Here is a 25,171-nt window from a genome sequence, read left to right as displayed (position 1 = left end):
CACAAGTGACCCCATTTTGGACACTAGACCCCCCAAGGAACTTATATAGATGCATACTGAGCACTTTAAACCCCCAGGTGTTTCACAAATTGATCCATAAAAATGAAAAAGTACTGTATTTTCTGGCGTATAAGACTACTTTTTAACCCCTGAAAATCTTCTCAAAAGTTGAGTGTCGTCTTATACGCCAGGTGTCGTCTTATAGGGCAGATGCGGAGTAATCTGCACTTTTTTTCACAAAAATTTTCTTTTAGCCTCAATTTGTTCATTTCCACATGGGCAGCAGGATAAAATGGATCCTAAAATTTATTGGGCAATTTCTTCTGAGTACACTGATACCTCACATGTGGGGGTGAACCACTGTTTGGGCACACGGCAGGGCTCTGAAGGGAAGGAGCGCCATTTGACTTTTTGAATAAAAATTAGCTGACCATGCAGTTGTACTTATCCTGAAAACCAATGTCGGAATGCTTGTACAGTGCTTTATGAAAAATCTCAATAAAAGGCCTGATTCCCGAGCTCTGCAATATAATAAAAATGTACCTGTTTAGCCTGATTGACAAATCCTTAACCTGACCATACACATTAGGCGGCTGTCAGACAAGCTATGTTTTGGCTGACTGTCATCTCCACCATCTCTCATATATATCGGAGCATTCGCACAACCAAGTGCACCTGTGTTCTCTATTAGAAAGCTGCCGGCTGATTCATCAGTTGGCGGCTTATCTTGGTGTGGACAATGTGATCTGTAGTCCAAAAACGGACATGCTCAAAAGACATCTCTCCCTACCATCAGTCAGCCGGTGCCCCATACACATTAGTCTCAGTTGAACCAGTCTATATCGACAGGTTCAGACATCTTTAGTCTAACATGTATAGAGGCCCTTAGTGTACCTCCTCTACAGATGACCATTTTACTGTAATTTTAACTTTTATAGATTTTCACTATATAAGAATCTGCATATTTAAAAATGTGCATGCCAAGTAAACATTAATACCCTTTTGAAAATACAATATATATATTTTTTTATTTGTATTTATTTATTTTTTAACAGCCATACGTTGAAATTTGTATGAAGCACCGAAACAAATCTGAAGCAAAGAAGTACCTAGCACGTGTGAGCCCTGAGCAAAAAGTGAAGGCTTTTCTTTTAGTTGGGTAAGAATGTTTAATTTTTGGAATAAAGCATGCAGTTTTAAAATGAACATAAAGGAAAAGTTTCTAATATGAGCTTGATCAACTACTATAATGGAACTGGAGGTCTATGGTGAATATATATCACACACCCACCCACACAGACCGTGAAAAGTACCTGCCATGACGTCACGGTCATGTGACCGCGACGTCATCACAGTACCTGCGCGAGAACGACCTGCCGTGATGTCACGGTCATGTGACCGCGACGTCATCACAGGTCCTGCGCGAGAATGACCTGCCATGACGTCACGGTCGTGTGACCGAACGACAAGGGGCCCTCGGAAGGTGAGTATATGTTTATTTTTTAACCTGTGACATACGTGGCTGGGCAATATACTAGGCAATATACTACGTAACTGGGCAATATACTACGTAACTGGGCAATATACTACGTGGCTGGGCAATATGCTCTGTGCTGTATACTATGTGGCTGGGCAATATACTATGTGGCTGGGCAATATACTACATGGCTGGGCAATATACTACATGGCTGCGCAATATACTATGAGGACATGCATATTCTAGAATACCCGATGCGTTAGAAAAAAGGTCTGTATTATTAAGGGAAAAATAATTCCAAACCTACAGGGCCCTGTGTGAAAAAGTGATTGACTCCTAAACTTAATAACTGGTTGGGCAAGAAGAAAAAAAAACTTGTTCCAGCTCCATATCCGTAAAATTCAAATTCAATGCTTTATTATTTCATTAAAAACAGTAGATGTGTTGCTCTCCAGATGCACAACAAGGAAAAGAGCAACGTGTTTCGATCACTGAAGATCTTTGTCAAAGCTGAACACACAATGTCAAGACAACACTTAATAGACAAAGTGCACCAATGAAAAGACCTCCAAATGTCACATGATAAATCACAGGTCCTAAGCATATTTGAACAAACACAATATATATACACATCTCTTGTATGTGCACAAAAGACAAATTTTAAAACGCAATATATAAATTAAGCTTCAAATTAATGGTGATTATAAAGAACAAATCCGAACAAATAGTAAATTTAAAAATGAAGTGGACAGAATTGTTGAAGAGGGCTACAACTTAGGTGTACTTACAAAAAAACAAGCCGAATATCTTGATGTAAAAAATCCTGTATGCCCAATTTTGCACGGACTGCTGAAAATTCATAAAGATGATGCCATTCCCCCCATGAGGCCAATCGTATCTGGAATTGGCTCTGCCAATGAACATCTGTGTGAATGGGTGTATTTGTTACTTCAGCCACTCGTATGTAGAACCCCAGGATACATTAGAGATTCCAAGGAGGTCCTAAAGGTTTTTTCAGATAAAGTATGGCTTTCAAATCACTCATGGTTATGTTGTAATGTGGTCTCTTTATATACATGTATCCCATATGATCTGGCTATGCGAGACCTTCAATTTCATTTGGATAAGTTAAGTAATTACTCATCTGATGTAATTCATTTTATTTTACAAGCAACATTTTTTTCTCATGACCAGGGCTGCCACTAGAAATTTCGGGGCCCCATACTGGCAAAATTTTCGGGGCCCCCTTGAAACTCCGCCCAGGCTCCACCCCAGCCCCGCCTCCAGGCTCCACCCCACGAACTGTCCACAGTCCCACCACTCTCTCTTGGAAAATCTCCACTTCTCACCTATCACACATTAACAGTTCCCATCACCAGATCACACATATAGCCGGCAGCTTTTGTTTTGGCCAAAAGATTTTTTAAGCCGCCACCACAACAAGGTAGACACTTTTGGCCGGGCCCTACTCTACTGTAACCTACTAAATATTTGTTAAAATATGCAATACAATTTAGGTATATTTTTATTTATTTTTCAATTTTTAAAATGACCTATAATACTACATACAAGGAACAAATACCACAACACTATGACCAGATGACATATTACCACCACAGTGATCGAATAATATAAAATACAAGGAACAAATACCGCTACACCATGACCAGACCACATATTACCTCCACATCATGACCAGACCACATATTACCAACAATGACTGAATACTACAATACTGATCAGTAATACAAAAAAAACCCACAATACTATCACCATCAGTGCCATTATGCACAGGAGATCTGTAATTAGTAAGCAGTGTCTGTGTACAGGTAATACAGTGATCACTGGTGACATTACACACAGGAGCTCTGTATATAATGTATAGATAATACAGTGATCACTGGTGACATTGTACACAGGACCTCTGTATATAGTATACAGTGTATAGTGTAAGTGTATAGGTAACACTGACTCACCAGTGACGTCTCTAGGTGAAGTCCTTCATCTTTCATCCAGCACAGACCGCCATCACTTTATCCAGCCAGGACTCGTCTCTGCAGGAAATAAAACAGTTATCTCGAGTTCCGCTTGTAGAACACATTACTTAATTTTCCCAACTTCTACATTACACCACATGAAGAAGGCAACATAGTATCACTCTACACAGTAACAGGACCGCCCCCCCATTTAAAACAGTATACTCAAAAAATAAAATAAATACATCACTGCAATAATAATATCCCTTAATTAGCCCCTATGGTAATATTCGCCATCCTGGCCACCGTGTGTCTCATTCCAGGCTCCAGCCATATGTTCTCCCATCCTGCCCTCATGAGTATCCATTCTACCCCATATGATCTCCCCATCCTGCCCCATCTGTCTCCATCGTATCCATCCTGCCCCATCTGTTTCCAATCCTGCACCATCTCTGTCCAGCACTCTGCCCCATCTCTGTCCAGCACTCTGCCCCATCTCTGTCCAGCACTCTGCCCCATCTCTGTCCAGCACTCTGCCCAGCACTCTGCCCCATCTCTGTCCAGCACTCTGCCCCATCTCTGTCCAGCACTCTGCCCCATCTCTGTCCAGCACTCTGCCCCATCTCTGTCCAGCACTCTGCCCCGTGTCCAGCTTTCTGCCCCCCATGTGTCCAGCTTTCTGCCCCCCCGTGTCCAGCTTTCTGCCCCGCCCCCCCTGTCCAGCTTTCTGCCCCCCCCCGTGTCCAGCTTTCTGCCCCCCCCTGTGTCCAGCTTTCTGCCCCCCCCCGTGTCCAGCTTTCTGCCCCCCCTGTGTCCAGCTTTACTGCCCCCTCTGTGTCCAGCTTTACTGCCCCCTCTGTGTCCAGCTTTACTGCCCCCTCTGTGTCCAGATTTACTGCCCCCTCTGTGTCCAGATTTACTGCCCCCTCTGTGTCCAGATTTACTGCCCCCTCTGTGTCCAGCTTTACTGCCCCCTGTGTCCAGCTTTACTGCCCCCTGTGTCCAGCTTTACTGCCCCCTCTGTGTCCAGCCTTCTGCCCCCCCTGTGTCCAGCTTTACTGCCCCCCTGTGTCCAGCCTTCTGCCCCCCGTGTCCAGCTTTACTGCCCTTCTGTGTCCAGCGGCCTTCTGCCCCCGTGTCCAGCTTTACTGCCCCCTCTGTGTCCAGCTTTACTGCCCCCTCTGTGTCCAGCCTTCTGCCCCCCCTGTGTCCAGCTTTACTGCCCCCCTGTGTCCAGCTTTACTGCCCCCCTGTGTCCAGCCTTCTGCCCGTGTCCAGCTTTACTGCCCCCCTGTGTCCAGCGGCCTTCTGCCCCCGTGTCCAGCTTTACTGCCCCCTCTGTGTCCAGCTTTACTGCCCCCTCTGTGTCCAGCCTTCTGCCCCCCCTGTGTCCAGCTTTACTGCCCCCTCTGTGTCCAGCCTTCTGCCCCCCCCTGTGTCCAGCTTTACTGCCCCCGTGTCCAGCTTTACTGCCCCCTCTGTGTCCAGCCTTCTGCCCCCCCTGTGTCCAGCTTTACTGCCCCCTCTGTGTCCAGCCTTCTGCCCCCCCTGTGTCCAGCTTTACTGCCCCCCTGTGTCCAGCTTTACTGCCCCCTCTGTGTCCAGCCTTCTGCCCCCCCTGTGTCCAGCTTTACTGCCCCCTCTGTGTCCAGCCTTCTGCCCCCCGTGTCCAGCTTTACTGCCCCCCTGTGTCCAGCTTTACTGCCCCCTCTGTGTCCAGCCTTCTGCCCCCCCTGTGTCCAGCTTTACTGCCCCCTCTGTGTCCAGCCTTCTGCCCCCCCTGTGTCCAGCTTTACTGCCCCCCTGTGTCCAGCTTTACTGCCCCCCTGTGTCCAGCCTTCTGCCCGTGTCCAGCTTTACTGCCCCCGTGTCCAGCCGCCTTCTGCCCCCTCTGTGTCCAGCTGCCTTCTGCCCCCTCTGTGTCCAGCTTTACTGCCCCCGTGTCCAGCGGCCTTCTGCCCCCCTGTGTCCAGAGGCCTTCTGCCCCCGTGTCCAGCGGCCTTCTGCCCCCGTGTCCAGCTGCCTTCTGCCCCCTCTGTGTCCAGCTGCCTTCTGCCCCCTCTGTGTCCAGCTGCCTTCTGCCCCCCTGTGTCCAGCTGCCTTCTGCCCCCTCTGTGTCCAGCTGCCTTCTGCCCCCCTGTGTCCAGCTTTACTGCCCCCCTGTGTCCAGCTGCCTTCTGCCCCCTCTGTGTCCAGCCTTCTGCCCAAACCCCCCCCCCCCCGCTCTCCGCTCTTAATAGAAAAAAAAAAAAGTTCTACTTACCTGCCGCGCTCCTGATCTCTCCACGCAGCTGCACTGTGCACTCGCCGGCGACTGACAATGACGTCAGACGCCGGCGACCTGCACGCTGCGGCTGGTGGCTGTTAACTATTGACTGCGGCTGCCGGTAGGGGCCCGGTGAGCAGGTAAGAGGGGGCCCGATGCGGGCCCCCTCTGCTCACCGGGCCCCTTACGCCAGTCACGGCTGTAATGCCCTGATGGCGGCCCTGCTCATGACACATATTTTTTTCTGTTTTGACAACAATTATTATTGACAGAGGATCTGGTGTGGCCATGGGTACCAAATTTTCACCTTCTTTGGCAAATCTGGTCATGGCCTCTTGGGAATATGACTATTTTTTCTTTTTCTGTTTCTAATCCCTTTCTTCATTGTTTGGTGTGGTATGGCAGATACATGGATGACACGCTCATCATTTGAGGTGCGGATGTATCTGCCATATCCAACTTTATTGATTATCTCAATTCCAATAGCTACAATATTAAATGCACTCATAGACATGATTACAGTGAAATTAACTTTCTAGATCTAAATTTAATTGATATAGTGAATCAAATAATTTCTGCCAAGACACATCACAAATCATTGAGTGGGAACACTATATTGCATGCGAGAAGTGGTCACCCCAAACACACAGTGAGGTCTGTTTCTCTGGGTGAATTCACCAGAGTTAGGCTAGTTTCACATTAGTGTTTATCCGGGCTGCGGAGGGATACGGACTTCCTCCGTGAAGCCCCGCTCACTGCCGCGCCTCTTCGTTCAGCTGCGCCTATGGCTGCATGCGGCGTGCGCAGCCTATCTTTAACATTGGGTACGCAGGCCATGCTGCTGTATGCGGATGCCGCCGCATGCGTCGTTTTGACGGTGCGGCATCTGCACGAAAAAGCAACATGTTGCATTTGGTGCAGGTTGTCGCACCATCAAAACAACGCATGAGGCGGCATCCGCATGCAGCGGCATGGCCTGCGTACCCAATGTTAAAGATAGGGTGTGCACGCCGCATGCAGCCGTAGGCGGAGCTGAACAAAGAGGCGCGACAGTGGGCGGGGCTTCACGGAGGATGTACGCATCCCTCCACTGCCCGGATAAACGCTAGTGTGAAACTAGCCTAAAACGCAACTGCAAGAACGATAAAGATCTAGAGAAAGAAATTGATATGGTTGCCAAAAAGTTAAAACGCCGCAATTATCCCCAATGGACTGTAGACATAGCACACAATATTCTTGGTAAGAAAAAAAACGTGAGAATCTTGTTGCACCAAAACCAAAAACAGCTCTTCCTAATTCTAAAATTGATATTGGCAAAAAACCCTTTGTTTGTTTTCAATTTAGTCCCCAATTTTATGAGATTAAAATAATCATAAATACATTTCTCGCAGTTCTGTATGAAGATGAAATTCTGGCTAATATCTTAAGATCGGTAGTTAATGTGTTAGCCAGGAGAGCTCCAACAATTGGTAACAAAATATCGCCAAGCATGTTTTCCATGAATAGAAATATGAATAGAACATGGTTAGACTGTACGGGTTTTTTCAGATGTGGGTCTAGTAATTGTAAAACTTGTAAACATGCTTTAATTACAAAAATCTTTCATAACTCTGAGAATACGGATGTCTTTAATAGTAAACAATATATTAATTGCAATACCACATTTGTGGTTTACATAATAGACTGCACCGCATGTCAATTATCCTATATTGGATGCACATCACATAAACTCAAAACTCGCATCAGCGATCATTTATATGACATAGGAAATACCGGTGATTCGGGTTGTAATGTTTCGGCTTCTTCAAAGCACTTTATCGTGCAACATAGTATTTTCGTGTATATGGCATAGAACATGTGAACAAGCCCTTACGTGGTGGGGATACTAGGCGGCTCCTCCTCACACGTGAGGCATTCTGGATATATTATCTCAATAATAGATTTCCTGCTGGCCTTAACAAACGTATTGAACTAATGTATCACTATTAATGTCAAGCTTAATTTATATATTGTGTTTTTATAATTTGTCTTTTGTGCACATACAAGAAATGTGTATATATACATACATATATATATATATATATATATATATATATATATATATATATATATTGTGTTTGTTCAAATATGCTTAGGACCTGTGATTTATCATGTGACATTTGGAGGTCTTTTCATTGGTGCACTTTGTCTATTAAGTGTTGTCTTGACATTGTATTGAGCTTTGACAAAGATCTTCAGTGATCAAAACGCGTCACTCTTTTCCCTATTGTGCATCTGGAGAGCAACACATCTACTGCTTTTAATGAATTATTAAAGCGTTGAGTTTGAATTTTACGGATATGGAGCTGGAACAAGTTTTTTTCTTCTTTCACATGTGACTACTTTGATCAACGCGGAGTTCCGTGCACCTGCAGTAGCTGTTCGGTGAGCTGGCTTTATTTTGTTTTCTACGTTTAACTGGTTGGGCCACTCTTGGCAGCAACAACAGCTATCAAGCGTTTGTGGTAACTGGCAAAGAGTCTTTTACAAGGAATTCTGGCCCACTCATATTTGTAGAATTGTTGTAATTCAGCCACATTGGAGGGTTTTACCCTTCGCCACGACAGCACCCCACATGAGAGAGAGGGATCCGCCCCATAGGAACAGGAAACCTACAGAATAAAAGGAGGCGGCCCCCTCTCCTCCTCAGTTTAGGTTTCCTGTTCCTACAGGGACCCGGCTTACCTACAGATGAAGAGGATCCCTGGGCCATGCACCCGCCTGCGCCGGTGTCTGAGGGAACGGCAGGGGCTGCGGTTCCAGAAGCAGCGGCGAGGGAGCCCCTGCTTGCAGCCTCCCCCCTCGTCTGGCCAAACATCCACGGTCCGGGTCCGGTCACCGGGGGTCCGCCGGCACCGTGAGGACGCGCGCGCTGCAGCGGCCGGCTTAATACCTCCGGCCGCTGCATGGTGAGTGAGAGCGGCGCGTCTAACCCGGAAGTCGCTGGAGCACTTCCGGGTTGGTCCGGGGAGGCAGGAGAATGGGCGGCAGATTTAAAAATGCAGCGCTAGCGTCGGGCCGGTGTGTGTAAGATGGCTTCACCGGCCGACGAAGCGCACCTGCCCGCAGTGCAACAGCGTTCTCCCAGCAAGGAGAGAAGCGCTAGGAGCAGCACAAAGAGTGGTGGCCGACCTCCAGAGAAGGGTTCTACCACCAAACGAAATCCGCCTCCAGAACCGGTACCTGTCATCTTCACTGGGTGAGTTTTGAAAGAGTCTCTTCCTATATGCTGATATATGTTCCTCCTGTATCCTTCCTCTAGACTAAGAAAAGGACACACAAATCCAAGCACAAAGAATGTGCTTTATGTACGCAGCCCCTCCCAGATGATTACGCTAAAAAACTGTGTTCAGAGTGTATTATGCAAACTCTACGGGAGGAAAATATAATGACTCCATCAGAGGTCAGAGCCATAATCCGGGAAGAAATGCAGGGTTTGGCGCAGACAAGTAGCGCCAGTACCCGTCAGCTTAGCAGGTCCCGATCTCCAGTTAGTTCGGAGTCAGAGGATGTACGTATATCCTCAGGCGAAGCGGGATCTCAGCTGAGTTCATCCGAAACTGAAGGGGGACTTTGTCTTCCCAACAGTAGTGTGGACAACTTAATAAAATCTGTCAGGAGCACGATGGGGTGCCCAGATGAAAAGGAGAAGAAATCGGCTCAAGATATAATGTTCGCGGGGCTAGGACAGAGGAAACGTAGGTCCTTCCCCGTCATACAAACCATTAAGGAAATCATTAAAAAGGAGTGGGATAAGCAAAACAGAGGTTTCCTACCATCGTCCTCTAAAAGACGCTATCCCTTCAGCGACGAGGAGCTGAATTCCTGGTCAAAAGTGCCGAAGGTTGATGCCGCTGTAGCCTCCACAACCAAGCAGTCGGTCCTACCAGTGGAGGATTCAGGGGTCCTGACAGACCCGCTGGATCGTAAAGCAGAAGCTTTACTAAAAAGGTTGAGGGAAGCCAATACGGGGGCGTTCAGGCCCGCCATATCTATTACCTGCACGGCAAGGTCACTACTAGTGTGGATGGAGCAACAGATTAGAGGTAGAACTTCGAGAGAATCTATCCTGACGAAATGCCCTCTAATTAAAGCAGTAGCATTCCTGGCTGATGCCTCGGTGGATTCGCTACGTCTTGCAGCCAGGTCAGCCGGCCTAGTGAACACAGCCTGGCGTGCACTCTGGCTAAAGAACTGGAAAGGGGACGCACAGGCCAAAGCAAAACTTTGTGCGATCCCCTGCCAGGGTGAGTTCCTTTTTGGAAAAACGCTGGATGAACTCCTGAATAAAGCGGGAGAAAGGAAGAAAGGCTTCCCTAACCAGTATCTTCCATCCTACAGGAGAGCCTTCAGAAGACGCCCCTTTACCAGGAACAAGCCGTTTGAACAAAGGGAGCGATGGGAGTCGAAGGACCCGAAGCAAAAAGGTGCCTTTTTTAGCGGGTCCCATATTCTGAAGCGCAAATACCGCTAACCAGGGAGTGGGCGGCAGATTAAAATTCTTCCTTCCCCAATGGGAACAAATATCATCCAGCCAGTGGATTCTGGACATTGTACAATACGGCCTAAAATTGGAATTTGACCGAATCCCTTGGGATTCCTTTATAGTAACATCACCAAAAGGTCAAGACAAACAAAGGGCTCTGGAATCAGAGATCCTATCTCTTCTATCTAAAAAGGTCCTGATAGAAGTTCCCCAGGATCAAGAAGGGAAGGGGTTCTATTCCCCTTTATTCTTGATCAATAAGCCAGATGGTTCATTTAGAACCATCATAAATCTCAAAAGATTAAATTCCTTCCTGCGTAATCATACCTTCAAAATGGAATCCATTAGTTCTACCATGAAACTCTTATTTCCTAGGTGTGTCATGGCCGGAATAGACTTAAAAGATGCCTATTATCATCTTCCCATACATGCCGAACATCAGCAGTACCTAAGGGTAGCAGTCACCCTGGAGGGACAGGTTCGTCACTTTCAGTATGTAGCAATGCCATTTGGGCTTTCTATGTCTCCCCGCGTCTTCACTAAGGTGATACTAGAAGTGATGGCTCATCTACGCCAACGAGATACCTTGATAATACCCTACCTAGATGACTTTCTAGTAGTAGGAAACTCTATACTTCAGTGTAAAACTCGTTTATCTAATACGATCTCGTCCCTACAGGAGTTAGGTTGGATCATCAACTTCGAAAAATCCCGGCTGAATCCAGAAACCGTGCAGACATTTCTAGGAATCCAGCTAGACTCCGTAAATCAGAAATGCTTCCTTCCTCAGTCAAAAAGACTGACTATACAATCAAGGGTATCAGACGCAATACGCAACCCCTACATGACACTAAGAAAAGCCATGTCCTTACTGGGGTCATTATCATCATGTATCCCTGCTGTACCTTGGGCACAATTTCATACTCGTCAATTACAGTATGAAGTATTGACGGCTCAGAGAAAAGACGGATATCTAGAAAGTAGAAGAACTCTTTCCAAAGACGTCTTAGAATCACTATCCTGGTGGCTAGACATGGACCACCTCTCGGGAGGTGTACCATGGATAATAGACCCGTCTAAAATAATTACCACCGACGCCAGCCCTATTGGGTGGGGAGCACATATGGAATACAATCTGGCCCAAAATACTTGGGACCAGGCAGAATTGACGTGTTCCTCCAACTGGAAGGAGTTAAAAGCAGTAGAATATGCCTTAAATCATTTTCTTCCGCAGATTCATGGAGCAAATGTAAGAATTTACTCGGACAATTCCACCGCAGTGGCATATTTGAACCGTCAGGGTGGTACAAGGTCAGGAAGTCTAATGACCATAGCTGCAGACATCTTTCAGCTGGCAGAGACTCATTTAACATCCCTAACAGCCCTGCACATCAGAGGTGTAGAGAACATCAGGGCAGACTACCTCAGCCGAAACGAGTTACGTCAAGGGGAATGGACCTTAAACAAATCCATATTCAAAATGATAACAGAATCATGGGGGATACCACAAATCGACCTATTTGCCACAAGAGACAACCGGCAAGTGGAAAGGTTCGCTTCCCTGAACACCATGGATCACCCAGATATGTTGGACTCTCTCCACCATCCTTGGAGGTTCAGACTGGCATACGCCTTTCCTCCAATGTCTCTAATTCCTCTAGTGATCAGAAAGATCAGGAGAGAACAAGCAAGAGTAATCCTCATTGCACCATTCTGGCCGAAAAGACCATGGTTCTCTTGTCTCCAGACCATGTGCCTATGCGATCCATGGATTCTCCCATCAGACAGGGAGCTGCTGTTCCAAGGCCCCTTTTTCCACCCGCAAGTGAAAGGTCTTCACTTGACGGCGTGGAATTTGAGAGGCAACTATTAAGGTCAAGAGGGTTCTCAGCAGAACTAGTAAACACCCTCTTATTGAGCAGAAAAAGATCTACCACCCTAATATATAGTAGGGTATGGAATACATTTTTAGACTTTTACACGGTACCGTTCACTAAGCAAGTTCCAGTCACACCTATTCTAGAGTTCTTGCAAAAAGGCCGAGAGTTAGGGTTATCTGTAAATACCTTAAGAGTTCAGGTCTCGGCATTAGGAGCCCTATATGGATGCAATATAGCAGCTAATAGGTGGATCTCCAGATTCATAAAATCTTGTGAACGTAGTAAACCGGTCCATATTCCCCGTCTACCTCCGTGGGATTTAAATCTAGTATTAGAGGCCTTAACCAGCTCCCCATTTGAGCCACTAGATTCAATACCTTTAAAAGTCCTGACATATAAAGTAGCCCTCTTGGTAGCCCTAACCTCAGCTAGACGGGTTAGCGACATCCAGGCCCTATCAATAGACCCACCCTTCTTACTGATATTTCATGATCGGATAGTCCTAAAACCAGACCCCTCATACCTCCCTAAGGTAGCGTCCACCTACCACAGGTCACAAGAAATATTTCTCCCTTCCTTTTTTGATTCACCTGTGACTCCAGAACAACATAAATTCCACACCTTAGATGTCAGAAGAGCCATCCTGACTTATATAGAAAGGTGTCGGACATGGAGGGAGAGTAGGGCTCTGTTTATCTCCTTTCAGGGCCACAGGAAAGGACATGGGGTCACGAGAGCTACCATATCTCGGTGGATCAGAGATGCTATCTGCTTGGCCTATACGTCAAAAGGCTAGATTCCTCCAGTGGGTATAAAAGCGCACTCAACACGAGCCATGGCTTCCTCCTGGGCGGAACAAGCAGATGTACCGATCCATTTAATATGTAAGGCCACAACTTGGTCTACACCTTCTACCTTTTACAACCATTATAGACTTGATCTATCTACATCTTCTGATCTGACCTTTGGTAGAGCTGTTTTTAATACAGTAATCCCACCCAAATAATGACTCTCTGAAAATCTCTCATGTGGGGTGCTGTCGTGGCGAAGGGTAAAAAGCCGGATTACGTACCGGTAATGCTCTTTTAATGAGTCCACGACAGCACCCATTTACTACCCTCCCTGTGTTATGCACAGCTCTTCCTTTTAAGTTCACAAATAATGGTTGTATAGAGTTTAAGATATTTATGTTGCTGAATAAGAATTAATACTAAAGCTTTTGCGGTCCCCTTTTTGTACTCTGTAAACTAAACTGAGGAGGAGAGGGGGCCGCCTCCTTTTATTCTGTAGGTTTCCTGTTCCTATGGGGCGGATCCCTCTCTCTCATGTGGGGTGCTGTCGTGGACTCATTAAAAGAGCATTACCGGTACGTAATCCGGCTTTTCCAAACATGAACCCCCTTTTTAAGGTCATGCAACAGAATATGGATCGGTTTAAAGTCAAGACTATGACTAGGCCACTCTAAATTCTTAATTTTGTTTTTCTTTAGTCATTCAGAGGTGGTTGGTGTATTTTGGATCATTGTCCTGTTGCATAACCCAAGTGCGCTTCAGCTTGAGGTCACGAACAGATGGCCGAACATTCTCCTTCAGGATTTGTTGGTAGACCGCAATGGTTCCATTTTTCACTGCAAGTCTTCCAGGTCCTTAAGCAGCAAAACAGCCCCAGATCATCACACTACCACTGCCATATTTTACTGTTGGTATGATGTTCCTTTTCTGAAATGCAATGTTACTTCTACAGTAGATGTAATGGGACATAAAAGTTCCAAAAAATTAACCCCTTTCTGCCACTGGATGTACTATTCCGTCCATGTGGGGTGGGCACTTCTTCCCAAGGACTGAATAGTACGTCCAGGGCGATCGGCCGCCGGCACATTAACCCCCGGCACACCGCGATCAAACATGATCGCAATGTGCCGGCGGTGCAGGGAAGCATCGCGCAGGGAGGGGACTCCCTGCGGGCTTCCCTGAGACCCCTGCAGCAACGCGATGTGATCGCGTTGCTGCGAGGGTCTCCTACCTTCCTCCCTGCAGCAAGGCCCGGATCCAATATGGCCGCGGCATCCGGGTCCTGCAGGGAGGGAGGTGGCTTACCAAGTGCCTGCTCAGAGCAGGCACTTGGTAACGCTGCAGCGCTCTTTGACAGATCGGTGATCTGACAGAGTGCTGTGCAAACTGTCAGATCACCGATCTGTATTGTCCCCCCTGGGACAAAGTAAAAAAGTTAAAAAAAAAATTCTAAGTGTGTAAAAAAAAAATTAAAAAAAAAAAATCCTAAATAATGAAAAAAAAATATTATTCTCATAAATACATTTCTTTATCTAAATAAAAAAAAAACAATAAAAGTACACATATTTAGTATTGCCGCGTCCGTAACGACCCGACCTATAAAACTGTCCCACTAGTTAACCCCTTCAGTAAACACCATAAGAAAAAAAAATGAGGCAAAAAACAACGCTTTATTATCATACCGCCAAACAAAAAGTGGAATAACACGCGATCAAAAAGACGGATATAAATAAACATGGTACCGCTGAAAGCATCATCTTGTCCCGCAAAAAAACGAGCCGCCATACAGCAACATGAGCAAAAAATAAAAGTTATAGTCCTCAGAATAAAGCGATGCAAAAATAATTTTTTTTTCTATAAAATACTTTTTATCGTATAAAAGCGCCAAAACATAAAAAAATGATATAAATGAGGTGTCGCTGTAATCGTACTGACCCGAAGAATAAAACTGCTTTATCAATTTTACCAAACGCGGAATGGTATAAACGCCTCCCCCAAAAGAAATTCATGAATAGCTGGTTTTTGGTCATTCTGCCTCACAAAAATCGGAATAAAAAGCGATCAAAAAATGTCACGTGCCCGAAAATGTTACCAATAAAAACGTCAACTCGTCCTCCAAAAAACAAGACCTCACATGACTCTGTGGACTCAAATATGGAAAAATTATAGCTCTCAAAATGTGGTAACGCAAAAAAATATTTTTTTGCAATAAAAAGCGTCTTTCAGTGTGTGACGGCTGCCAATCATAAAAATCCGCTAAAAAAACCCGCTATAAAAGTAAATCAAACCCCCTTCATCACCCTCTTAGTTAGGGAAAAATAAAAAAATTTAAAAAATGTATTTATTTCCATTTTCCCATTAGGGTTAGGGCTAGGGTTGGGGCTAGGGTTAGGGTTGGGGCTAGGGTTAGGGTTAGGGCTAGGGTTAAGGCTAAAGTTTGGATTACATTTGCGGTTGCGAATAGGGTTGGGATTAGGGTTAGGGGTGTGTCAGGGTTAGGGGTGTGGTTAGGGTTACCGTTGGAATTAGGGTTAGGGGTGTGTTTGGATTAGGGTTTCAGTTATAATTGGGGGGTTTCCACTGTTTAGACACATCAGGGGCTCTCCAAACGCGACATGGCGTCCGATCTCAATTCCAGCCAATTCTGCGTTGAAAAAGTAAAACAGTGCTCCTTCCCTTCCGAGCTCTCCCGTGTGCCCAAACAGGGGTTTACCCCAACATATGGGGTATCAGCGTACTCAGGACAAATTGGACAACAACTTTTGGGGTCCAATTTCTCCTGTTACCCTTGGGAAAATACAAAACTGGGGGCTAAAAAATAATTTTTGTGCATTATAAACTGTAGTGAAACACTTGGGGGCTCAAAGTTCTCACAACACATCAAGATAAGTTCCTTGGGGGGTCTAGTTTCCAAAATGGTGTCACTTGTGGGGGGTTTCAATGTTTAGGCACATCAGGGGCTCTCCAAACGCAACATGGCGTCCCATCTCAATTCCTGTCAATTTTGCATTGAATGGTCAAACGGCGCTCCTTCCCTTCCGAGCTCTCCCATGCGCCCAAACAGTGGTTTACCCCCACATATGGGGTATCAGAGTACTCAGGACAAATTGTGCAACAACTTTTGTGGTCCAATTTCTTCTCTTACCATTGGGAAAATAAAAAATTGGGGGCGAAAAGATAATTTTTCTGAAAAAAAAAAGGATTTTTTTATTTTTACGGTTCTGCATTATAAACTTCTGTGAAGCACTTGCATGTCCACATGTATATTTTTTCTCTCTGAACCCTGCTTATACAGGTACTATACAGATGATCAGGTTTTTAAATACATCAGATAGGGATTATATACATTAGATAGGACTGCTCTATTATGGGTATACCTTGGCGATTGGTGGAGCAGCTTAACATACATTTTTTTTGCAAAAAAACGTATTAACTAAATACCCTGTATTTTTTTCATTTTTTGACTAGCACTTGCTTATTTACTGTGACTTTTTTACAACAGAGTATATTTGACCTCTCTGTGCATTTTTGTGTCTTCAAGTTCTTTGGTGGTGTGAACATGTTCCTACAGACTTGTTCACTATGCAAGTTCCTTAGGGGGTCTACTTTCCAAAATGGTGTCACTTGTGGGGGGTTTCAATGTTTAGGCACATCAGTGGCTCTCCAAACGCAACATGGCGTCCCATCTCAATTCCAGTCACTTTTGCATTGAAAAGTCAAATGGCGCTCCTTCCCTTCCGAGCTCTGCCATGCGCCCAAACTGTGGTTAACCCCCACATATGGGGTATCGGCGTACTCAGGACAAATTGTACAACAAAGTTTGGAGTCCATTTTCTCATGTAACCCTTGGTAAAATAAAACAAATTGGAGCTGAAGTAAATTTTTTGTGAAAAAAAGTTAAATGTTAATTTTTATTTAAACATTCCAAAAATTCCTGTGAAACACCTGAAGGGTTAATAAACTTCTTGAATGTGGGTTTGAGAACCTTGAGGGGTGCAGTTTTTAGAATGGTGTCACACTTGGGTATTTTCTATCATATAGACCCCTCAAAATGACTTCAAATGAGATGTGGTCCCTAAAAAAAAAATGGTGTCGTAAAAACGAGAAATTGCTGGTCAACTTTTAACCCTTATAACTCCCTAACAAAAAAAAAATTTGGTTCCAAAATTGTGCTGATGTAAAGTAGACATGTGGGAAATGTTACTTATTAAGTATTTTGTGTGACATATCTCTGTGATTTAATTGCATAAAAATTCAAAGTTGGAAAATTGCGAAATTTTCAAAATTTTCGCCAAATTTCCGTTTTTTTCAAATAAACGCAGGTAATATCAAAGAAATTTTACCACTATCATGAAGTACAATATGTCACGAGAAAACATTGTCAGAATCATTGGGATCCGTTGAAGCGTTCCAGAGTTATAACCTTATAAAGGGACAGTGGTCAGAATTGTAAAAATTGGCCCGCTCCATAACGTGCAAACCACATTCAAGAAGTTTATTAACCCTTCAGGTGTTTCACAGGAATTTTTGGAATGTTTAAATAAAAATTAACATTTTACTTTTTTTCACAAAAAATTTAATTCAGCTCCAATTTGTTTTATTTTACCAAGGGTAACGAGAGAAAATGGACCACAAAAGTTGTTGTACAACTTGTCCTGAGTACGCTGATACCCCATATGTGGGGGTAAACCACTGTTTGGGCGCATAGGAGAGCTCGGAAGGGAAGGAGCGCCGTTTGACTTTTCAATGCAAAATTGACAGGATTTCAGATGGGACGCCATGTTGCATTTGGAGAGCCGCTGATGTGCCTAAACATTGAAACCCCAACAAGTGACACCATTTTGGAAAGTAGACCCCCTAAGGAACTTATCTAGATGTGTTGTGAGCACTTTGACCCACCAAGGGCTTCACAGAAGTTTATAATGCAGAGCCGTAAAAATAAAACAAAAATTTTTTCCCACAAAAATTATTTTTTATCCCCCAGTTTTGTATTTTCCCGAGGGTAACAGGAGAAATTGGACCCCAAAAGTTGTTGTCCAATTTGTCCTGAGTGCGCTGATACCCCATATGTGGATGGGAACTACCGTTTCGGCGCATGGGAGGGCTCGGAAGGGAAGGAGCGCCATTTGGAATGCAGACTTAGATGGAATGGTCTGCAGGCATCACATTGCGTTTGCAGAGCCCCTGATGTACCTAAACAGTAGAAACCCCCCACAAGTGACACCATTTTGGAAACTAGACCCCCCAAGGAACTTATCTAGATGTGTTGTGAGAACTTTGAGCCACCAAGTGTTTCACTCCAGTTTATAACACAGAGCCATGCAAATAAAAAATATATTTTTTTCCACAAAAAATATTTTTTAGCCCCCAGTTTTGTATTTTTCTAAGGGTAACAGGAGAAATTGGACCCTAATTATTGTTGTCCAATTTGTCCTGAGTACGCTGATACCCGATATGTGGGGGTGAACCACCGTTTGAGCGCATGGCAGAGCTCGGAAGGGAAGGAGCATCATTTGGAATGCAGACTTAGATGGATTGGTCTGCAGGCGTCACATTGCGTTTGCAGAGCCCCTAATGTACCTAAACAGTAGTAAACCCCCACAAGTGACCCCATATTGGAAACTAGACCCTGCAAGGAACTTATCTAGATGTGTTGTGAGAACTTTGAGCCCCCAAGTGTTTCACTACAGTTTATAACGCAGAGCCGTGAAATTTAAAAAATCTGCAAGGACCACTGTTTTACTTTTTCAACGCAGAATTGGCTGGATTAGAGATCGGACGCCATGTCACCTTTGGAGAGCCCCTGATGTGCCTAAACAGTGGAAACCCCCCAATTATAACTGAAACCCTAATCCAAACACACCCCTAACCCCAATCCCAACGGTAACCCTAACCACACCTCTAACCCAGACACACCCGTAACCCTAATCCCAACCCTATTCCCAACCGTAAATGTAATCCAAGCCCTAAGGCTGCCGTCACACTAGCAGTATTTGGTCAGTATTTTACATCAGTATTTGTAAGCCAAAACCAGGAGTGGAACAATTAGAGGAAAAGTATAATAGAAACATATGCACCACTTCTGCATTTATCACCCACTCCTGGTTTTGGCTTACAAATACTGATGTAAAATACTGACCAAATACTGCTAGGGTGACGGCAGCCTAACCCTAACTTTAGCTCCAACCCTAACTGTAGCCCCAACCCTAACCCTAGTCCTAACCCTAGTCCTAACCCTAGCCTTAACCCTAGCCCTAACCGTAGCCCTAACCCTAGCCCTAACCGTAACCCTAATGGGAAAATGGAAATAAATACATTTTTTTAATTTTTCCCTAACTAAGGGGGTGATGAAGGGGGGTTTGATTTACTTTTATAGCGGGTTTTTTAGTGGATTTTTTTGATTGGCAGCCGTCACACACTGAAAGATGCTTTTTATTGCAAAAAATATTTTTTGCGTTACCACGTTTTGAGAGCTATAATTTTTCCATATTTGAGTCCACAGAGTCATGTGAGGTCTTGTTTTTTGCGGGACGAGTTGACGTTTTTATTGGTAACATTTTCGGGCACGTGACATTTTTTGATAGCTTTTTATTCCGATTTTTGTGAGGCAGAATGACCAAAAACCAGCTATTCATGAATTTTTTTTGGTGGAGGCGTTTATACCGTTCCGAGTTTGGTAAAATTGATAAAGTAGTTTTATTCTTCGGGTCAGTGCGATTACAGCGATACCTCATTTATATCATTTTTTTATGTTTTGGCGCTTTTATACGATAAAAACTATTTTATAGAAAAAATTATTTTTGCATCGCTTTATTCTGAGGACTATAACTTTTTTATTTTTTGCTGATGATGCTGTATGGCGGCTCGTTTTTTGCGGGACAAAATGACGTTTTCAGCGGCACCATGGTTATTTATATCTGTCTTTTTGATTGCGTGTTATTCCACTTTTTGTTTGGCGGTATGATAATAAAGCGTTGTTTTTTGCCTCGTTTTTTTTTTTTTCTTTCTTATGGTGTTTACTGAAGGGGTTTAACTAGTGGGACAGTTTTATAGGTCGGGTCGTTACGGACGCGGCGATACTAAATATGTGTACTTTTATTGTTTGTTTTTTATTTAGATAAAGAAGTGTATTTATGGGAATAATATACCGTATATACTCGAGCATAAGCAGACCCGAGTATAAGCCGACCCCCTTAATTTTGCCACAAAAAACTGGGAAAACTTAATGACTCGAGTATAAGCCTAGGGTGGAAAATGCAGCAGCTACCGGTGAATGTCAAAAATAAAAATAGATACCAATAAAAGTAAAATTAATTGAGACATCAGTAGGTTAAGTGTTTTTGACTATCCATATTGAATCTGGAGCCCCATATAATGCTCCATACAGTTCATGATGGGCCCCATAAGATGCTCCATACAAAATACGCCCCATATAATGCTGCACAAAGGTTAATAATGGCCCCATAAGATGCTCTATAGAAACATTTGCCCCGTATAATGCTGCATAAAGGTTGATGGTCCCATAAGATGCTCCATACATTATGCCCCATAAGATGATCCACACATTATGCCCCATAAGATGATCCAAACATTATGCCCCATACATTGTGGCCCCATAGATGCTCCACACATTGTGGCCCCATAGATGCTCCACACATTGTTGCCCCATAGATGCCCCATACATTGTGGCCCCATAGATGCTCCACACATTGTTGCCCCATAGATGCTCCACACATTGTGGCCCCATAGATGCTCCACACATTGTTGCCCCATAGATGCTCCAAACATTGTGGCCCCATAGATGCTCCATACATTGTGGCCCCATAGATGCTCCACACATTGTTGCCCCATAGATGCTCCACACATTGTTGCCCCATAGATGCTCCACACATTGTGGCCCCATAGATGCTCCAAACATTGTGGCCCCATAGATGCTCCATACATTGTGGCCCCATAGATGCTCCACACATTGTTGCCCCATAGATGCTCCACACAATGTGTGTTGTGAATTCTGCTCTTGGGCTCCCTCCGGTGGTTATGAGTGGTAGTGCTGCTGTCTTTGGATCGCAGCATTCATCAGGTATGTCCACTTTTTGCAATTTGGACTGGGCTATTTAGTCTTGCTTGATTCTTTAGTCAGTGCCAGTTGTCATTGTTTTTGCTGCGTTCATTTCAACAAAGATAAGTTCTGGCTTTGTTTTTGCAGTCCACATGCTGTGGGCCTTATAGTTCAGTGCATTCCATGTTTTGTCTTGTCCAGCTTTGTGTAAGGATTTTTTCAGCCAAGCTGGTATCTCTGGAGATGCAGATATACCCTCCATGTCTTTAGTCAGATGTGGATGTATTTTCTGTGGTGGATATTTTCTAGTGTTTTAATACTGACCGCATAGTAATCTGTCCTATTTTTTCTTTTTAGCTAGAATGGCCTCCTTTGCTAAATCCTGATTTCAGTCTGCGTATGTCTTTTCCCTCTCCTCTCACAGTCATTATTTGTGGGGGGCTGTTTATCCTTTGGGGATTTTCTGTGAGGCAAGATAGTTTTCCCGTTTCTATCTCTAGGGGTATTTAGTTCTCCGGCTGTGTCGAGGTGTCTAGGGAGTGTTGGGTACATCCCACGGCTACTTCTAGTTGCGGTGTTAAGTTCAGGGTTTGCGGTCAGTACAGGTACCACCTTCTCCAGAGTACGTCTCATGCTGCTCCTAGGCCACCAGATCATAACATTGTGGCCCCATAGATGCTCCAAACATTGTGGCCCCATTTGCTGTTGCTGCGATGAAAATAAAAAAAAAATCACATACTCACCTCTCTTCGCTCCGGCCCCGGCACTTGCGATAGTCACCTTCCTTGTTCCAGGCGCCGCTCTGTCTTCCATCCTCCGCACTGACTGTTCAGGCAGAGGGCGGCGCGCACACTAATCGCGTCATCGCGCCCTCTGACCTGAACAGTCACAGCCAGAGGACGGAAGACAGAGCAGTGCGCAGCGGTGGAACGAGGAAGGTGACTATCGCGCAATGCTCCCCCGATATACTCACCTGCTCCCGGACGATCCCTGGCAGCGTCTCACTATCCGATGGTCTCCGGGAGCCGGCGGTATCTTCCTGTGTTCAGCGGTCACGTACTGCTGATTAAAGTAATGAATATGCTTGCATATTCATTACTTTAAATGAGCAGTACCACGTGACCACTGAAAACAGGAAGATACCGCGATCTGACTTACAGCGCTGCAGGCTTACGAAGCGCCTGCTCTGAGCAGGCACTTGGTAAGCCACCTCCCTCCCTGCAGGACCCGGATGCCACAGCCATTTTGGATCCGGGCCTGCTGCAGGAAGGAGAGGTAAGATACCCTTGCAGCAACGCGATCACATCGCATTGCTGCGGGGGTCTCAGGGAAACCCGCAGGGAACCCCCTCCCTGCGCGATGCTTCCCTATACCGCCAGCACACCGTGATCATGTTTGATCGCGGTATGTCGGGGGTTAATGTGCCGGGAGCAGTCCGTGACCGCTCCTGGCACATAGTGCCGGATGTCAGCTGCGATAGACAGCTGACACCCGGCCGCGATCGGCCCACTTTCCCCGTGAGCGCGGCCGATCGCGCTGGATGTACTATTCCGTCCTTGGGAAGTAAGGCCCACCCCATATGGACGGAATAGTACGTCCAATGGCAGAAAGGGGTTAATTATATCACTTTTGTGCAGATACATTTTTTTGATCGCCTGTTATTGCATTTTAATGCAATGTCGCGCCGACCCAAAAACTGTAATTTTGGCGTTTTTTTCCTCGCTATGCCATTTAGCGATCTGGTTAATCCTTTTTTTTATTGATAGATTGGGCGATTCTGAACGCGGCGATACCAAATGTGTAGGTTTGATATTTTTTTTTATGGTTTTATTTTGATTGGGGCGATTTGAACTTTTATATTTTAATTTTTTTACACACTTTTTTTTGGCATGCTTCAATAGCCTCCATATGAGGATAGAAGCATGCACTACACCAGTGTTCCCCAACTCCGGTCCTCAAGAGCCACCAACAGGTCTTGTTTTCAGGATTTCCTTAGTATTGCAGAGGTGATAATTGCATCACCTGGACAGGCAAGCATTCAATCACCTGTGCAATACTAAGGAAATCCTGAAAACATGACCTGTTGGTGGCTCTTGAGGACCGGAGTTGGGGAACATTGCACTACACGATCTCCTCTGCTACATAGAGGTGAAGCACACATCACCTCTATGTAGCAGAAATGCAGCATTGCTTTGAGCGCCGACCATAGGGTGGCGCTCACAGCAATCTGCCATCAACAACCATAGAGGTCTCAAGGAGACCTCAGGTTGTTATGGCAATGCAGGGCTGACCCCGATCATGTGACAGGGGGTCAGCAGTGCGAGGGCTTCCGGCGGCGCTTGTTAAATGCCGCTGTCAGTTTGACAGCGGCATTTAACTAGTTAATGGGTGCGGGCGGATCGCGATTCTGGTCGTGCCCGTTGCAGCCACATGTCAGCTGTTGATAACAGCTGACATGTCGCGGCTTTGAGGTGGGCTCACCGCCGAAGCCCACCTCAAAGCGGGGGAGTCTGCCAGCTGACGAACTATCCTGTCAGCTGGCAGAAAGGGGTTAACTGAGGCAAGTGAGGTTTGCAGTTCTTTTGATGTTGGGGTATGTATAAATGGCTGTTTAACCTTTTCCAGACTGGTAGATCTCAATAACTTTGTTTCTCATTTGTTCCAGAATTTCTTTGGATCAGGGCATGACCTTTAGCTTTTGAGGAACTTTTGGTCTACTTCACTTTATCAGGCAGGTCTTATTTAAATGAATTCTTGATTGATAGGTGTGGCAGTAATCAGGCCTGGAAGTGGCAAGTGAAATTGAAGTCCTCTTCCCAAAGATGTGATAAACCACAGTTAAAGGGACACTGTCACCTGAATTTGGAGGGAACAATCTTCAGCCATGGAGGCGGGGTTTTCGGGTGTTTGATTCACCCTTTCCTTACCCGCTGGCTGCATGCTGGCTGCAATATTGGATTGAAGTTCATTCTCTGTCCTCCGTAGTACATGCCTGCACAAGGCAATCTTCCCTTGCGCAGGCGTGTACTATGGAGGACAGAGAATGAACTTCAATCCAATATTGCAGCCAGCATGCAGCCAGCGGGTAAGGAAAGGGTGAATCAAACACCCAAAAACCCCGCCTCCATGGCTGAAGATTGTTCCCTCCAAATTAAGGTGACAGTGTCCCTTTAATTTAGTTTTTAAGAGGGAGTGGGGGGCAATCACTTTTTTTTACATAGGGCTTTCTAGATTTGGATTTCTTTTTCCCTTAATAATAAAGACATTCATTTAAAAACTGCGTTGTGTGCTTACTTGTGTTATCTTTGTCTTATATTTAAATTTGTTTGGTGATCTGAAACATTTAATTTTGACAAACATGCAAAAGAACAGGAAATTAGGAGAGGGAATACACTTTTTCACACCACTGTATATAAATACTCTGCACTCAAAAAATCAGAAAAATTATGCTTTTATTCGTAAGGCAATCCAGAAAATAGTAGTGACTGTAACAACTCTGCTGGCATCACGGCATGGCCTCTCATCTCTCACACTCTTACCCACTGCTCCAGGTCATGTTGTGGTTTCTGTTTCCTGCCAGCTCCATATTCTGTGCCTCTGCTCTCTGCATGCTTCCTGGCTGTGTGCATAGGCGGGCGGCGCCTGAACTCTCTGGTTCTTATAGAAATCAGGTGCACCTGTCTAATCTGTTCCTGACCAATTACCAAGAGGCCTCCAGTATTTAGAGCAGCTACACCCAGTGGACAGGGCCTGTGCAATGTGTTAACTCAGTTAGTGTTTTGCTTCTGAGCTGCCAGGCCTTGCTCTGTGTTACTCCTTCTCTGGAGGTTCTACTCCTGGCTTGGCCTTGTATCTTATTTGTCTGCCCTCTAGGAGGCTGTATATCCTGGTCCCTGTGTCTTTGTTCTTATACCTTGTCTTCTTCCATTACCTTGTCTGAACTTTGTCCTACCTCTGTCTCCTTGTCTGTGGTTTCTTTCACTGCGGTTCCTCTCTGCTCTGCTCTCGGCACTGCACTCTGCGACCTTGCTTTGCTTCTTATGCTGCACTCTGTGCCTTCACTCTGCTCTTGGCTCTGCACTCTGTGCCTTCACTCTGCTCCTGGCTTTGCACTTTGTGGTTCTACCCTTGTCTCTCTGCGGCTTTGCCTCTGCTCTGTACTCCTGCGGTTCTGTTCCGTTCTACTCTGCTCTGCTC

At 45.2% G+C, this 25,171-nt stretch overlaps 1 protein-coding gene and 1 long non-coding RNA gene across 2 annotated transcripts in view; both read left to right on the top strand.

Annotated features, from left to right (window-relative positions):
- Positions 1–25,171, top strand: part of VPS16 (VPS16 core subunit of CORVET and HOPS complexes) — a 412,925-nt gene that overhangs the window by 370,205 nt on the left and 17,549 nt on the right. The window contains exon 23 of the mRNA XM_069733839.1: positions 1,056–1,159. Coding sequence (XP_069589940.1) covers positions 1,056–1,159 — 104 coding nt within the window. The remainder of the gene's footprint in view (positions 1–1,055; positions 1,160–25,171) is intronic.
- Positions 13,557–23,657, top strand: LOC138644915 (uncharacterized). Its single transcript, XR_011314684.1, has 3 exons — positions 13,557–13,826; positions 22,741–22,774; positions 23,640–23,657. It is a non-coding gene; the product is annotated as an uncharacterized lncRNA (long non-coding RNA).

This window comes from Ranitomeya imitator, chromosome 7, assembly GCF_032444005.1.
Source record: "Ranitomeya imitator isolate aRanImi1 chromosome 7, aRanImi1.pri, whole genome shotgun sequence".
Taxonomy (NCBI): domain Eukaryota; kingdom Metazoa; phylum Chordata; class Amphibia; order Anura; family Dendrobatidae; genus Ranitomeya; species Ranitomeya imitator.
This window is presented reverse-complemented; position numbering and strand designations above follow the sequence as displayed.